A 15,216-nucleotide genomic window follows, 5' to 3' on the forward strand; every position below is an offset into this window, starting at 1 on the left:
GGTGGCAACGCCATCGGGATTGGCGGGAGAATTTAAAAAGCGTAGGATTGAAACAAAAACAAAACAAAAGGTCCAGGGCCAAAACAAAAATCATATCACAAATAAAAATATTAAAAACAAGGGAACCACCAAATGTAAAAGCTATAAAGTTTTTCCCCCAGTTAATACAACCGAAGCGTATAATATTAGACACACATTGTTTGTTTTTATTTATGCAATTTTAATCATGCAATGAACATTATTCCAAAATTTGCTCCTCTACCGGGTTTCCTTTTCTTCCACTGAAACTTTCTCAATCTTTTTGAATTTTAGGGCTTTCGGGGGAGTATCAACACTTATGGAACGAGAAACGCTGTAATTGCCTGGCTTACAAATAAACACTCAGATATATAATCGTATAGGTACTTGCAATGCGGGATAAACACTGAGAGCGTAAAACTAATTATGTGTATCGAACTTAATCCGTGATCCGATTGCTTTTCGTTGCCATGTTTCCACTCGCTTTGACCAATTTCGTAAAACAATTTGCCTAATCAGTCTTTACTATAAGCTGATTGTACTTTTACAGGGTGTCGGCCTCGCCCTCGTGTTTAGATCGTTGTGACTACACATCCTCGTAGAGACTAGCATTAACACAGTAACCGATAAATAGCATTTGTAACAACGGTACGTCCGTAAGAGCCTTCCGGCCCTAGGTGTAGGCCCAGTAATAACGTGATATATCTCAAATTCTAACAATAGGAAGACTAGTGCCAACAGCTGCGATCAAATAAGTATAGGGGTTTGGTTATATAAAAATGAATAACTTATTAACCAATGAACCCGTTACCATCTAGAACCAGTTGGGAATCATAGAGCGCAAAGGAGATACCTAACAATTTAAAGGCATGTCCAAAAGTATGCTGTGATTGCTTTCGTTGCATAGTTTTAGACACCCAAATCCCCTTTGTTTCTATCGCAACTGCGGGCTTTTGTTAATAACATCAGTTAATCCAGTAATAGACATCGTTGAAGATTCGTTAGTTGATTGCTTATGCCAGAGGCAACACGGAGATAATTGCTGGTATCATACATATGTGTGGTATATAACACTTATCTAGGTACGATCTAGGGGCTATAAAAATAAACGACACGCACACGCACAAAAATACATATACAAACATCAATCGAGTTGCTAAAGTAATTGTCGATGGCTGCTGGTTAACGCTGCGAAGTGGGTCGATCCATGCGCTCCTAGGGATCTTGAGCCTGGATAGTTTCGGCCGAAGGTGGATTAACCGGAGGAGGAGGCGGCGGCGGTGGGGGGGCAGTCGGCGGACTGGCATGCGGCTCATCCGCGTCCATTTCGATCTCGATGGAGTTCTCGCGTTCCGTGATCTCCGGCATCTTCAGGGAGAAGCTGCTCAGCTTGCGCTCCGCCGATCCCAGCGAGCTCTGGGAGTCGGCCTTGAGCAAGGTGGTTCTCCTCTCGTTAATGACCCTCAGGGAGTCGTACATCTGCTCATCCGCGCTGCCGCTTCCCCCGTTCCCGGCCAGTCCGCGCTCCATGGATCGTATGTAGAACACCGAGTCATCCCGCTCGTTCGGCACCCCCTTCTTGGGTCTGTAGAACTGGCGGGAACTGTTGCTCCTGTAGAGCGGGTTGGCCACCACCACTGGCCTCTGGTCCTCCTCCTGCTCGCTGCGGGCGAGGGGCAGGAACCCAGGGCGCGCCTTCTTCGGCGGCAGACTGCTCGTGTGGTGCTGCAGCTCGGTGATCTCCTCGTAGGACGTCTTGGGCTGCGAGCTGGCCTCCTGCTCCTCCGACTGATCCAGGCTCTCTTCGGGCACCGCCGGCTCCATGCTCGACTGCCCCGACAGCTGACGCACCGGCGGCGGTGGCTCCGAGCACACGGATAACTGGCTTCTGCCGAGACAACCAGGTGATAAAGAAGGATTCATTAGGTGACAAGGCTATAACATAATGTATGAGGTTAAGGTTTAAGGAGTTTAGTACCTCCAAAAATATATGTGGTGAATAAGAAACAGTGTCTTGATCCAATGAAGAACTCCATCAATTGGAGGTGCTACAGAACTATCCAACTGTTCCTTACCGAAACTCCTTCTCCACGGAGGGCGTGGCCGACGGCCCGGAGCTGTAGCGCTTGGGCGATCTGAGGATCGACTTGGGCATCACCTCGGGACTATGGAGATCCACTTGAACACGCCGAGACTCGATGCTGGAAGTTCGACTGGCGATGGACGCACAGCGCGCCGTCCAGCGGCCGCTATACGAGGAGTCCGACATTGTGGAGTTCCTGAAATATATATCATATTTTTCAGGTTCGAAAGGTTCTCAATGTGCTCGTATCAAGATGAATTGCTTCTTGAATTCTAGTCAAAAAAGCTGCGTAGTCCGAACTCACCGCCTGTGCCCCAGTGGACTGCGACTGTGATCGCGTGCCTCCTCCTGCTCGATGGGTCGCTGCCGGGCGAGGACGTGCCTCTTGGCGGTGTCGGAGCTCTTGTTCCGCTCGCTGCGCTTCTCGGCGCCGGAGGAGATGCCCAGACCGGGCGGGGGATTGCTGCCGCTGTCGAAGGAGGAGGCCTGCCAGTAGACCCGGCCCGCAGCCGGCGGCTGCAGCAGGGAGCACTCCCTGGTGGCCCGCTGGATCAGGCTGGAGGAGTTGCTGATGATCCGGGCCGACGAGGAGGAGCCGGCTCCTCCACCCCCTCCGCCGGGGTTCGAGCCCGGCCCCGGGCGCACCTGACGCACCCGCCGCACACTGCTGCTCGAGGATTTGTGGTGGTGGTGCGAGTGGCGGTGGTGGTGACGACGATGCCGGCGGTGCGAGCAATGCAGTTCCCATTCCAGCGGCGACAGGCGGTTCGGTGAGAGCAAATTGTAGAAATTAGTGGTGGCTGAGGTGCTTGGATTTTGGTGGTCTGAGGTGTTGGTGGTGCAGGTGGAGGTGGTGTTGGCATGAGCATGAGGTCCGGACAAATCCGGAGCGGAGCCAGCCCCCGAGAGGCGGCGCCACTGGGGACAGAAGCGATTGGATGCACTGATTTGGCGGAGTTGGCGGAAGCGGGATGCGGATGCGGATTTCAGATGTCGGAAGGCGAGAAGCGGGCGGGCGAGAGAGCGAGAAACAGCCAATTGGATAAGTGGACTTCGATATATACAAGAATACATTTCACTGATTATGTTCCCAATGAGGCGAGATCTTCCCAAGGAGCACGACCCCCAGCCCTTACCTGAGTGACCTGGAGAACTTGACCAGCTCGGCGGTGAGTGCCTCGCGGTCGAAGGGCTGCTGCTGATGAGCGTGCGGATGCGCGTGAGTGGCCGAGATGCAGGCGGTCTGCGGCTGCTGGTGGGGATCGCCCGGCGAGGAGCGGAACACCCCGAAGTGCTGGTCCCAGCGGCTCGACTGGTACTGGGCACCTGGGATTCAGAGAGTCCTCGATTATTACTAAACTCAATAATTAAAAAAAAAACAATCGAAACTAAAGTTTAACTAGCACGGTTATGAAATCATTTGAAAAATGTTTATAAAAGTATGTTACAATAAATGTTTGTTTTGAATGTCCTTTCGAAGTACGTCCAGCTCTATTTTATTGCATACTTTTAGGCTTCCTTCAAAGTTGTTTCATCGGGAAAATGCTTCTGAGGTGCTTACCCATCCCTCTCCGTTGAGAGGCGGAGCTGCCCTGATTGCTCCTCGAGGGATTCTTGCTGCTGCCCCCTCCTCCTGCTCTCAATCGGGCTGGAACCACCTTGGCGGCGGAGTCGCGGGCCTCGAAGGTCATCACGCAGGAGGCCACCACTATGAACCCACCGAACCCCATGACAATGGGGCCCACGTAGGCGAAGTTGTTCAGGTGGAAGCCCTTCAGGTCGTTCTTCACCCGCACGGTGACATTCCCCCGCAGCTCCGATCCCATCGAGAGGTGATCCGCGTAGTAGCCCAAGGTGGCCATTCCGGCACCCAGGAGCATCAGGGTGAGGCCCAGGATCAGCGCCCGGCAGGCGTGCCACAGGCACTTCGAGGACATCTTGCCCCGCACCACCTGCACGTTCCACGTGGCCCCGGAGGCAGGATGGGCGCGTCGCAGGTTCCCCAGCGAGTGCTTCCTCTTGGTGGTGCCCCCGCCACCGGACCGACGAGACGGCATCGCGGCTGCTCCTCAGTTCCTTTGTCCCCAAGCGGATCTCATTAATGTGGGGTCTGGAAGAGGGATCGCAGAGGTTGATCAGTAAGGAAAGATATTCGTACTGGCAAGTACATAAATTCCTTAAGTCCACAGGAAGAAGGCGCTCAAGAAGAGTTTCGACTCGAAGAGAGAGCGCTGACTTGGAAACGAGAGAACAATGCTTGAATTTGAGAACGGTATCTTCTAAGAGCACTTTTTAAGGTGCACCTGTAACTGTTATCAATATGCGCTGATAAAACGTATCTATGCAGTAGTACCCACCTCAATGCGTTGCATTTCATTCAGTACCTCGGGCGAAGCGGAGTAGAATCGATTGGTGAGTCAACCTCCCTAACACTGTGACCAAAATAATGGTTTTCCTGCCTTAGAACTAAGGCAGGTAAATGCAAAATGGATGACCGAACAGGGCACTATAACCAAAGGAAGTTGATAGCACTACTGAATGAAGCCATAACGTCGTTCATCGTTCAAAAAAGCCAGAAACTGAAAATAAACAGAGCCTACACTTTAACTGCGGAAATAAGCAAAGACAGCGTCCACTTGGGGATATCCGAGTCAAATGGCGCGGCGAAAGCCAGGGAACCTACAAGACTGGACGAAGAGGTGGCCAATCTGGAATGCAAAGTAGCCACAATGGGCGCAGAATTGAGCGACAGCAAGGAGTGCATTGAGGAGATGAGGTCTAAGTTGAGGGCCAAGGAAGGAGAGGTCAAACAGTCCGAAGCGAAAGTTAGGGAGAAAGCCAGTGAAGTTGCTAGATTGAACGAAGAGTTGGCTGTCCTGGGAGGTCAACTCGCCATAAATGGGGCAGATTTGACTGGCAAAAGGAAGTGCATTGAGGAAATGCGGTCCAAACTGATGGCCAACGAGAGTGAGGCTTCAGCCCTAAAAGGAAAAATTGCTGAACTGAAGTACGCCAGCTCCAAGCATTTGGACGAATATAACAAGGGCAAGACCGACCTGGAGGCCAAAGTGGGAGCTTACAAGTTCGAGGTATCGAGTCTAATCGAAAAAGTCGCGAAACTGGAGTCTGCTGCCCTTGAAAGCTGGAAAATATGGGACCACAATAGCAAGTACATAGCCAACCTGATCCACGAAAATTCAACGGCGAAGGAGAAACTGCAGTCTGCGGCTTTCGAAATCCACAATCACATAAACGAAAGGAGACGATGCAAGCTGGAAATAATCAGTCTGGAGGAAAGAATTGTTAAGCTGGAGGAAAGTTTTAAAAGTGCCACTGAGTTTCTACCCGAACAATTAAAAAATTTGGTGTGCTCTTTATACGAAAAGAAGAAAATATGTTTCAACAAAGTGTGCTCAATGCTGGAGTGAAAGTTATTATTGATTTCCTATTTCTTTTCGCTTGTAATAAACGCTAATAACAATTATATTGTGCACTTGTTAGGTTTGTAGTAATGCTCTCTCATGGAAAAACGGGTAAAATGGCGAGCCCATACCCAGGAATGGAAGCAGGGAGGAGGCCCGCACCCCACCTGTAGTCCGAGCAAGGTCACCATGCCCACGGCTGTTTGCAGAGCAGGGTGGGTTCCCCGGGAGGAGGACTTGGACCGCCGCTGCAGCCCGCGAGCGCCGAACAATTAAAATCCAAGGCACAATGCCAACAAAGCGACGAGAATAGCTGAAGCGGCTGACAGCCGCGTGACGGGGCTGAAGAATGGCCGGAGAATGGCCGACTCCTTCAACAGGGCCCAGAGTCGCGGCCAAAGCCGCAATTAGGGCCAGCGAAACGCAGGACAGTCTGATAACAGGGCTCTCTGTCCCCAGTTCTTCCCTCGTCGAGTGCGGTGCTCGACACGCCTCCTCGAGAGTCTGCAGCTTCTTAGGTTTCTATATATGTGTGCTGGCACTTGGGCTAATTGCAGGGGCACCCAGGTCTATACCTGGGAGAGGAGCCCAAGCTGGGCTTTCAGATTATTGTATTTCCCTAAGAATATAGTAATAGTCGGTCACTCTGGAGATGATGTACCATTATAGTCTGAGTTGCCCAGGACTCAAAGGTAACTGTAGGAATTTTTAACTTTTACCAAGCGCTCGCTCCCCTCCGCAGTTCAGGGCTAAGCATGCTTTGCCAAAATCAGGAATGCATGCAAACACATTTTTGCATTTCATGTATAATTCATTTTTTCAGGGCTTTATTTGGCCTTAAATTTCACGCACCTGTGTACGCTTTTTGTCGCCTGAATTGTTAAATGCAGGTTTACAGGGGCTGGGTTACATCTGCATTTGAGGTGAATGTTTTTCTAATTTTTAAAATTAATAACATTTCAAACTATGACAGCTACAAAGTGAGAGAGCTAGTCTAAATCTCTACTTTTAGATACCTCTTTGGGTGATACACCTTTTGTTTGCACTTTACTGACTGATTAAGAACTTTTTGTAGAGCACTTGTAAGCGTTATCAATTATCACTGATAAAACCTAGTAATATAAGGTCCGCACATCCTCAACGTATCACATTTAATTTATTACCTTGTGCGAGGCGAAGCATACCTGATTGGTGAGTAGACGTTCCCTAATATTGGAGCAAAATAACTCTTTCCTGCTTTAGTTCCTAGTAAATGCAAAATGGATGACCCAACAGGGTACTATGATGAAAGGAGTTTGATAGCACTTCTTAAGGAGAGTGTAACGACGTTCTTTACTGAGGAAAGGTTGCAGTTGAAAACTAACAGAAATTATAGCTTGACTGCGGAGATAAGCAGTGATAACATCCATTGGGGAATATCCGAGTCAAATGTTGCGGAAGAGGCCAGAGAAATTACCAGACTGAAGGACGAGGTGGCTAGTCTAGAAGGTGAAGTGGCCACAATGGGCGCGGAGTTGAACGACAGCAAAGAGTGCATGGAGGAGATGAGGTCTAAACTGAGGCCAAGGAGGTGGAGATATCAACCTTAAAAGGGAAAATTGCTGAAGTGGAGTCTGTTGCCCATGAATAAAAGGAAGCAAACTGGAAATAATCAGAGGAAAAAATGCCTAACTGTAGAGAGTTTTAAAAGTGAAAATATTTTTAATAAAGTGTAATCAAAGCTTGAGAAAAAAATGTTACATGAAGGCTTTAAGATGCTTGGCTTTAACTTTCAGCGTCTGTGTTTGCTTTGCACTAACATTCCAAAGTGCCTAAAAGTATGCACTTTAAAGTGGTGAGAGGACTGCTTTGGATTAAAAATATATTGTTGCACACTTTTAGACACCTCTCTGGGTGCATAGGATTTACACTTTATTCACCAGTTGAAACGTTAAAAAAATTGTTTGTTGATAGAACTAAAGTGCCACTAAATTAGTCCCCGAATCGGACGTAACTTATCTTGAAACCAAACACCAACGGGCCTTGTTGCCCAGGGATGCTGGGACGGCGCTTGGTGGCTTACTTGTTGGTTCGTTCTTGGAGCTTCCTGGCCGCTCCTGTTGGCGCTAGAGCTGCTCGCGCTGCTGCGAGAGCCTTTTGTGTGACCTAAAAGCAGCCTTGCCTCGCTCCGTCTGTATGTATACTTGTGGCTGTGCATATATTTTCGCGACTCGGAGTGTGAGAAGCCCACATGTCATCGTCCCCGCTGACTCCTGAACTTTGTGGCCAGCATAATGGCTCCTGGCGCGCCAGTCAGTGGGTTCCGGGCGACTGCTAATCGGGAGTGCGATTAATTTTCACGGCGAAAGCACGGGTTCCCGCAGGCTGGGGCTGTCCTCTTCCCGACCTGACCACTCGACTCTTTGGCACTGTGCGAGACGTCTGCAGCCGAGCAGCTTCCACGCGCGTCTGATAAGACGAGGTCCGTCTGGAGTCCGAAATCCGAGGTACCACGCATCCCAACAGCCCAACAGAGGCCAATCATCCCTCGCGTTATCCTCTGCAGCTCAACGCCTCTGCAAATGGTTCTAAAGGAAGGTGGAAATGCCAGGTAACCCCAATGCTCGCTCTGTTCTCGTAGAAGTGCAATTAAGGGAGGTTTACTGTGGTCTAAATGGGAGCCGCCCTCTGACGTACTTTTTCTTTTATGGCAATCGTTCGAATACGTCTCTTTTATGGCAAGTGTCTTATACTAAACTGCTTCTTTTGTGCATCCCTTTTATAGAAGTGTCTTATACGAAAACTGCTTCTTTTATAGCAATGCAGTTGCCACAATACATAACGTTTATAGCAAGTGTCTTATACTAAAACTGCTTGCTTTATAGCAATGCAGTTGTCACAATACGTCCCTTTTAGAGAAATGTCTTATACTAAAATTGCTAGTTTTAGTTTATTTTCTTTAACTTTAACTGCTTATTATACTCTTGAAGAGGGCACAAAATATGAGTAGAGTCTTATACTAGAACTACTTATTATACACTTAACAAAATCTTATATCATTTAGAACAGCTTACTTTACAAGAATGTTTATTTTGAGACAAATAAAACAAAAAGACACAAAATATTTTTTAAAATTAGTAAATACATATTTTAGTAAATTATATTTCTCAACGAGTACCAGCCATAACATAGAAAATGGAAGCAATAGTGCTTACAAACAAAATAGAATATTTGTTGTTTGGAATATTTACTTTTTTCTTATTTCTATCCATACGAGTACCCTTATTTTCCTCATTAAAATAGAAATAAAAATAAAATGAAAACAGCTAACGGACAGGCTGATTAGGCAATATCAACTCGTTTGGTGACGCCACTCAAGAATGTAGTGTGCATGCTTTGTGGGAGAAGTCATAGCTACGGGGAACTGCTGGTGGGGAATATCTAACCGGAAGCTATCCAAAATGCTCTCCACGAACTGCGAACGTTTCGAAATCAGTACGTTTGAAGACTTCGTCCGAAAGGGTTTGCCAACCAAAATGCTCAAGTCAAGCAGACACTGCATTGGCGTGCTCCTGATACTGGCTGGCTTTTTCGCAGCCGACTCACTTGAGAGGAGTTCCGGTTCCGTGTGTCTCCTGGACAATGCGCCAGCGCAATGTGGAGCCTTCTGCGGCTCCCTGCTGCGGCCCGTCCACGATCACAATCTAAATATGCAGCGGCTGTGGAACGAAACCCAGGAGAGGCTGGATCGAATGGAGTTCCAACTGTCAGCCATACAGGAAGCCCTAGCGGACATTAGGTTTTCAGCGCAACCGAAGGTACCAGTGGAGGAGCGACCCGAACTGACAACTGGCCACATCGATCAGTTTCACGTCGGGAGGAACGCTCTCCAGGATTGGCATGCCTCAGAGAGCACTTGCCATCAAATGGGGGCCCATTTGGCAGTCTTCCAAAGTCAGGAAGAGCTCGACCACGTCAATGCGAAGCTAAGTGGTCAAGACTCCTACTGGCTGGGCATCCATAACCAGGATAGCAACGGCACCTTTAAATGGGCTTCCACTGGCCAGCCAGCCAGGTTCCTGGATCTGCCGGCCAACGTACTTCTCTACTGCACGAAAAATCCCTGTTTCGTCTTCCTGCACGGCGGCAGAATGGGCATTGCAGATTCGAGCAAGAAGGCCAACTACATATGTCAGGGGGGCGATCTGTAAAAACACACCTGAAAAAGATTCAAGAACTTCTAATAAAATTAGAGAGCTACAGCAGCATTGAAGAACGTTTGTTATCTTACAGATACATTTTCGGAAAGGGGTGGAAGGGCTCGAAAGCTGACCCGCAGATACTTTACGCTGCCACACAAAGTACCCCTCTTGAACTCCGAAAGCAAGCCCACCAGGAGGGCAAAATCACCACAGGGGCTGAAACTCAACGAAGCCAGGACATGCGCAGCTGAAGTCACGGAGAGCCTGCTGTGGGGAAGCCGAGGACAGGACGAAGCGGACATTACCAACAATTGGGACCCAGTTCCTACCAGTCATTGGCGGAGTCTTCAATCGCGCGGACGTTCCTCGCACAGAGCCGGATGCCGAGAATTCCGACTGCGCGACTTCGACTGAATCGGTCGTCTATTTCGTACGTGATGCAGTTGAAACCGTCCTGCGATTCGCCTTCGAGTCGGTGGTCCATCTGAGGAATGCCCGCGGACTAGGGGTCTCCCAGAGCCAAATGCGTTCCCCGCGGATCCAGCTTCAGATCCAATCCGCGTCTCCCTGCTCCGTTCCCAAGTGCATTCTGTAAGCGGGTGTGCGAGTGAGCCCCGAAGCTATGTGAGTTCCAAATAGTTACCGGGAAGCAGCCAAGAGTGCAGTTCATCCTAACGATCGTTCCTAGAGCCCACACGCCGAGCTAATCAATGGGGAAATCCCTGCTCTGTGCGAATTAATCAAGTTGATATTTACGTGACTCCCGAACGGAGGGAGAACAAATGGCCCAAGTGCGTGAGACGCCGTAGGTGACCCCGAAACGAAAAGAAAAGGTGACCCCAAAAAGCAAGAGGCGGCGGTAAAGAAATCGAGTCCGATGCAGTTTGCTAGAGCCGACTACGCCAGACTGCAAAATGCGTTTGAACGAACCAGCTGCAAGAACGCGAGCCAGGACTAAACCAACGACCGAAGCCACCAAGCTCTCATCATCCGGGGGTGACCTTCACCCCGCATGCTCCGTCTGCAACCTGATCGGGCTGCTCCTACTCACCACCACGATCATGGGCGGCGGACTCGTCCAGGCCAAGACCATCTACGACTCGCTCGACAGCAGGATCCAGGGCCTGGAGCCCCTGGACACCTCGAAGGCTCCCCTGCCCCCGACGGCAGCCACGCCCACTGCCCCCGCCCCCGCCCACGCCCACCTCCAGGTGTCCACGCTACGGAGTAGTTACGGTAGGCAAATTGCGAAATTGCTGCTTGCTAGCTCTGAAATGCGGTTAATGCATAATTATATAATTGGTTTTCAATATCCTGCTGACTCAGTTGGCTGGCGGGCGTTGTCTTCGGGCTGGTGTCCGAAATACGTCTCGCATTTCCTCATATCCCTAACCACGGGATGGGACACCGCTCTCAGGCACTGGAAGTTGTGGTTTCGAAAGGGGGTCAGCTCGATGGGGTTACCCAAGTCCAGGGAGGGGGTTATTACTCAGAAATGGGGGTCAAGGGGTCTTTCTCTGGGTTGAATTTTCAGTTAACAAATGTTGTTTTAAGTAAACAGTTCTCCCAATAATATTTGAAAGATTTCCGGATACATATGAGATTTTATTTCCGGAATTGAATTCCTTTAAATCCTATTGTGAGCTTTGTTTTAGTTTTATTAAATGCTACTGAGAACTGGAACTGATCCCAAATGCTCTGTGAAACTAAGTAAAACTAAAGTATGTTTTATTATCCTGTATAATTTGGAGTTGTTTCCCAAAATAACTTAATTCTTTATTAATTATGTCCCTTGTGCACTTAAAAAATGGCTTTAATGAACGGTTTTTGGTATATTTTTCCCTGAATTAAATATTACGTACATGTTATATTGATTGCTTTAATATGAAATAAAATATTAGTTTGCAGAATATTTACACATCTTTTCAAAGAATATTACTTTTATATTGCCTCTCTGGTTTTTGGGCTGTGACTAAAGATGCTTAAAGATTAGTTAATAATTATAATTAGTTAATAAAATGTCAATGATTTCAATTTTAAATTTAATAGATATCAAACTTTACTAGGTTTTCAGCCATTTCTGCCGAACTAAAAGTTAGACTAGCAAGTTGGGGAGTTTAACTTTGCTAAATATCAATACATCCGACGACTGCCAAAATATTTCTTTGTTGACTTTTGGAGAAGCAAACTAAACATTGATTTAATCCCAGGAGGTTTTAGTGTATTCGGAACAGACAAACAAGCTCCCCACACACATCACCCAACTTGGCATTAGCATATAGACACATATAGATACGTATAGGCACATGGGCATATTCCAAATAATAGATTATTTAAAGTCACTAAAGTTTATTGTGAATATAAACTAATAAGAATAAAACTAATAAATAATTGATAAAACAAAATCACAATAAATGAGATGCATTTTATAACGTTTTTCTTCGAAGTTTTTGTTTAAATAAGTGTATGAAACATTTTCTTTCAAATATAGAGTGAAAGTTTTTCAACATTTTTTCATGGTTTTTTTTTATATATTAAAGGATTTTCCATACATTCTTCAAATTGTTAAATTGTAACATTATTGTTAAAAGCAGAAGGCATACACTAATTTAAAATGAAAAACGATGCGCTGCCACTATTCTGACCTCAGCTGTATACACTCTCGAGTGGAGCCTTGTCATCATTTCTCAGCTTTCGACCACATCTCTTCCTGTCTGTCGAAATCAAAACCCATATTCGAATGAAATCGATAACTCCCTTTCAGAGGACTCGGATGACGACGGCGCGGATGCGGTTGCGGATTACGTCATCCCAGAGGGTCAGACCTCCACGGAGGCGATCCTGGGACAGGATGGCCCTGGCCGGGGCCAGGGTCTGGAGTCGCTGTCCTTGCAGGCAGGCTCGGGCACGGTCTCCCCAAAGGCAAGTCCCGATGCTTCTGGGCACAGGAAGAACGCCTCCTTCCAGCAGATCGGCAGCCAGAATGTGAACGCCTTAGTGCCGGCCACGGTGGCCACTACTGCACCCGGCAGCCCGTCGAGCGCCAACGCCTCCGCCTCCCTGGCCACGCCCACAGAGCCGGCGAGGAATCGGAGCACCGGCCACGTCCGCAACTCCGCCGTCAAGGTGGACAGCAAGCATCCCCTGTCCAAGGGCCAGAAAACGGACGCGCCCATGTTGAACTACATCTTCGACACGTTCTCATCGGCCAACAAGCATCACCACCACGATCAGAGGTGAGTTCGGTGAGGTGGGATCTCGGGGACAGGAATACGGGTTCCGCCAGAATGATATAATAAGATGATGATTTGACGATTTTAAGACAGTTTTGTTATATAACATTATAGGGGTAGGGGTATTCGAAAATCAAAGGCAAACCAATCACTGGAACTTAATATTGAAATAATGATTTATACTATATATTTGAATATTTGGTCCATCCCAGGAAACTTTGAATTCATATTTCGAACTTCTTTATAACTTAAGGATAGGAAATTTTCATTAACACGTTCCATATTTATAAATATAATTCATTTTTGATCGTACCAACATTTTCATATGTGTATCCAGGTATGGTCCCCACTTCGAGGATGTGCAGCGGGTTGGTCAGGCCACCAATCTCACCGTGCAAGCGGGCTCCAGCATCCACCTGAACTGCAGGATCTCCTTACTGCAGGATAAGACTGTAAGCCGGGTATTTTTTAGTTTTAAGTTTTAAGTTTAGGTTATATGCTTAGAAGGAAATGATTGTACTGAAAGAATAGGTTTCTTTTGTTTTAAATTTAGTTTCTCTTTGTTTGGCATGTCTTAAACAGACTAGCTATTTGTTTCTATATATGCATGTACGTCACGTCTCCTGATCTCCTCGGAAACACAGGTCTCTTGGGTGCGCCACAACCCGCAGGAGGGGGGCAACGGCAGTGGCAGTGGCCACGGAAACGCCCTGGACCTGCTGACAGTGGGCATGCACACGTACACGGGCGACAAGCGCTACAAGATGGAGTTCCAGTACCCCAACAACTGGCGCCTGAAGATCACCAACGTGAAGAAGGACGACGAGGCCAGATACGAGTGCCAGATCTCAACTCACCCGCCCCGCCTCATCCAAATAAACCTGCACGTGAACGGTAGGCGCCGAACCCCTGGCTTCGCCTGGGAAGAGACTCATTGAAATGCTCTTGCAGCTCCGAAGGTGATGATAGTGGACGAGGTGGGGGACCCGCTCCAGGAGAAGTACTACGAGATAGACTCCACCCTGCAGCTGTCCTGTGTGGTGCGGAACGTGGCCATGACCAGTGCTGTGGTCTACTGGAAGCACATCGACAGCGTCCTCAACTACGACGTGACTCGCGGGGGAGTGAGGTGAGTGGGTTCAGCAGGGAAACTCTAGAGATAGGGTCACCTTATGGCATTTTGGACCTGTAACAGTTTGGGTCACCTGTGTCAGGAACTCATTCAAGGAATTACTTTCGTTCTTTGACTAAAATAGATTAGTTTACTACTTAAAATATAAACTGAAGGGTGACCCATTCTGCAAGTAGGTTCCCTGTGTACCACTAAATCCTACCCAAACCCTTTCAGCGTCAAAACCGAACTGATGGAGGACGGAGCCAACTCGACGCTCTCGATAGCGAAGATCAGCAAAACGGATTCCGGCAACTACACCTGCTCCATCAGCGAGTTCCAGAACTTCACCATAGTGGTGCACATTCTGAACGGTGAGTTGGGTGTTGCAAATAACTCTAGTACTGGGAGCTACTGTCCCTATGCCCTTCCAGGCGAGAGCTTCGCGGAACTGCACCATGGCGGAGCGGGTGGGAGGCGAGGCACGTGGTGGAACCTGGTGATGCTACATCTAATGGCACTCCTTGTGCTGCATAGTCTAAGGGGGCGGTCTAGCTAAGGTAGCTTAAGGGGGCGAACGAATTGAGGCAACATCGTTTTTCCTGTAGCACTTTTTGTTGATTAATTGTAAAGATTCTGAATCGGATAGGGCAGTTATTAGAAATAACTTAAAACGCAGCCTAGGTTTAACTGGCTATTATAGATATGTTTCTACGTCTATCATCAATTTGTACATGAGCAGGCACGCCTAGGATTAAGCTAGGATTAAGCTCGAGTGTGTTTGAGAGCCCGGATGGAGGCCAACGAATTTCCCCAGCAGAAGTCGCGAGGTCAGAGTCTGCGGCTGGCCTAGACCCAGACGATACAGGAATGTAAAGCATAGTGTAAAGTAAGTCGCTGCAAGTTCTTTGTCACAGGGTTTGCAGCAAGGATCCGAGGAACTCCTGTGGACTACTCAACGTTGAACTAGTGTAAGGTGCAATACGGTCATATACATATTATATACATACACACCAGCCACGAACGAAAGCATCGGTCAAATGATATGTTAATAAACGAATACTCGTATGTATGCAATAATAAAGTGAACTATAAATGATTCGAGCGGAATTTGAATTCACAGTGAGCGCGAAAAATCGATAGTCGGTGATTGGGTCAGAGCTGCCAG

The 15,216-nt window shown here is 47.9% G+C and overlaps 4 protein-coding genes across 7 annotated transcripts; 3 read left to right on the forward strand and 1 right to left on the reverse strand.

Annotated features, from left to right (window-relative positions):
* Positions 1-180: 180 nt before the first annotated feature.
* On the reverse strand, positions 181-7,948 carry LOC108031115 (serine/arginine repetitive matrix protein 1). Of its 2 annotated transcripts, none has more exons than XM_017104338.3 (6): positions 7,586-7,948; positions 3,663-4,211; positions 3,238-3,427; positions 2,406-2,768; positions 2,094-2,297; positions 181-1,906 (listed from the first exon to the last, which is right to left on the reverse strand). In XM_017104338.3, the coding sequence occupies exons 2-6, from the start codon at positions 4,156-4,158 to the stop codon at positions 1,234-1,236; spliced, it is 1,926 nt and encodes a 641-aa protein (XP_016959827.1). In that variant the 5' UTR covers positions 4,159-4,211; positions 7,586-7,948; the 3' UTR covers positions 181-1,233. The 2 variants fall into 2 exon arrangements, with proteins under 2 accessions (XP_016959827.1, XP_016959819.1); XM_017104330.3 differs by having other exon boundaries at positions 2,406-3,044.
* Positions 4,473-5,549, forward strand: LOC108028441 (uncharacterized). The gene is made up of 2 exons (XM_017100275.2): positions 4,473-4,513; positions 4,566-5,549. Exon 2 carries the CDS (start codon positions 4,588-4,590, stop codon positions 5,527-5,529), a length of 942 nt encoding a protein of 313 aa, XP_016955764.1. The 5' UTR covers positions 4,473-4,513; positions 4,566-4,587; the 3' UTR covers positions 5,530-5,549.
* Positions 7,949-8,963: 1,015 nt separating the features above from the next.
* On the forward strand, positions 8,964-9,713 carry LOC108027773 (accessory gland protein Acp29AB). The gene has a single exon (XM_017099339.1). The coding sequence runs from the start codon at positions 8,964-8,966 to the stop codon at positions 9,711-9,713; it is 750 nt and encodes a 249-aa protein (XP_016954828.1).
* Positions 9,714-10,050: 337 nt separating this feature from the next.
* Positions 10,051-15,149, forward strand: LOC108031132 (uncharacterized). 3 transcript variants are annotated; one of them, XM_050886034.1, is made up of 8 exons: positions 10,051-10,328; positions 10,393-10,940; positions 12,469-12,940; positions 13,275-13,389; positions 13,582-13,831; positions 13,889-14,066; positions 14,286-14,422; positions 14,483-15,149. In XM_050886034.1, the coding sequence occupies exons 2-8, from the start codon at positions 10,619-10,621 to the stop codon at positions 14,605-14,607; spliced, it is 1,599 nt and encodes a 532-aa protein (XP_050741991.1). In that variant the 5' UTR covers positions 10,051-10,328; positions 10,393-10,618; the 3' UTR covers positions 14,608-15,149. The 3 variants fall into 3 exon arrangements, with proteins under 3 accessions (XP_050741991.1, XP_016959838.1, XP_050741992.1); XM_017104349.3 differs by having other exon boundaries at positions 10,051-10,940; XM_050886035.1 differs by lacking the exons at positions 13,889-14,066; positions 14,286-14,422; positions 14,483-15,149 and having other exon boundaries at positions 10,051-10,940; positions 13,520-13,668.
* Positions 15,150-15,216: the final 67 nt, after the last annotated feature.

Source organism: Drosophila biarmipes, chromosome 3L (assembly GCF_025231255.1).
Source record: "Drosophila biarmipes strain raj3 chromosome 3L, RU_DBia_V1.1, whole genome shotgun sequence".
In the NCBI taxonomy this organism is placed as follows: Eukaryota; Metazoa; Arthropoda; class Insecta; order Diptera; family Drosophilidae; genus Drosophila; species Drosophila biarmipes.

Bases quoted from the DNA above. Each gene is read 5' to 3' on its own strand.
- LOC108031115 (XM_017104330.3), bottom strand. From the start codon at position 4,158: ATGCCGTCTCGTCGGTCCGGTGGCGGGGGCACCACCAAGAGGAAGCAC. The intron at 3,045-3,237 runs GTAAGGGCTGGG...CCGCCAAATCAG, and splicing joins AAGTTCTCCAGGTCACTCAG to TGCATCCAATCGCTTCTGTC. The intron at 2,298-2,405 runs GTGAGTTCGGAC...TATATATTTCAG, and splicing joins AGTCCACTGGGGCACAGGCG to GAACTCCACAATGTCGGACT.
- LOC108028441 (XM_017100275.2), top strand. From the start codon at position 4,588: ATGGATGACCGAACAGGGCACTATAACCAAAGGAAGTTGATAGCACTA.
- LOC108027773 (XM_017099339.1), top strand. From the start codon at position 8,964: ATGCTCTCCACGAACTGCGAACGTTTCGAAATCAGTACGTTTGAAGAC.
- LOC108031132 (XM_017104349.3), top strand. From the start codon at position 10,619: ATGCGTTTGAACGAACCAGCTGCAAGAACGCGAGCCAGGACTAAACCA. The intron at 10,941-12,468 runs GTAGGCAAATTG...ACTCCCTTTCAG, and splicing joins CACGCTACGGAGTAGTTACG to AGGACTCGGATGACGACGGC. The intron at 14,423-14,482 runs GTGAGTTGGGTG...ATGCCCTTCCAG, and splicing joins AGTGGTGCACATTCTGAACG to GCGAGAGCTTCGCGGAACTG.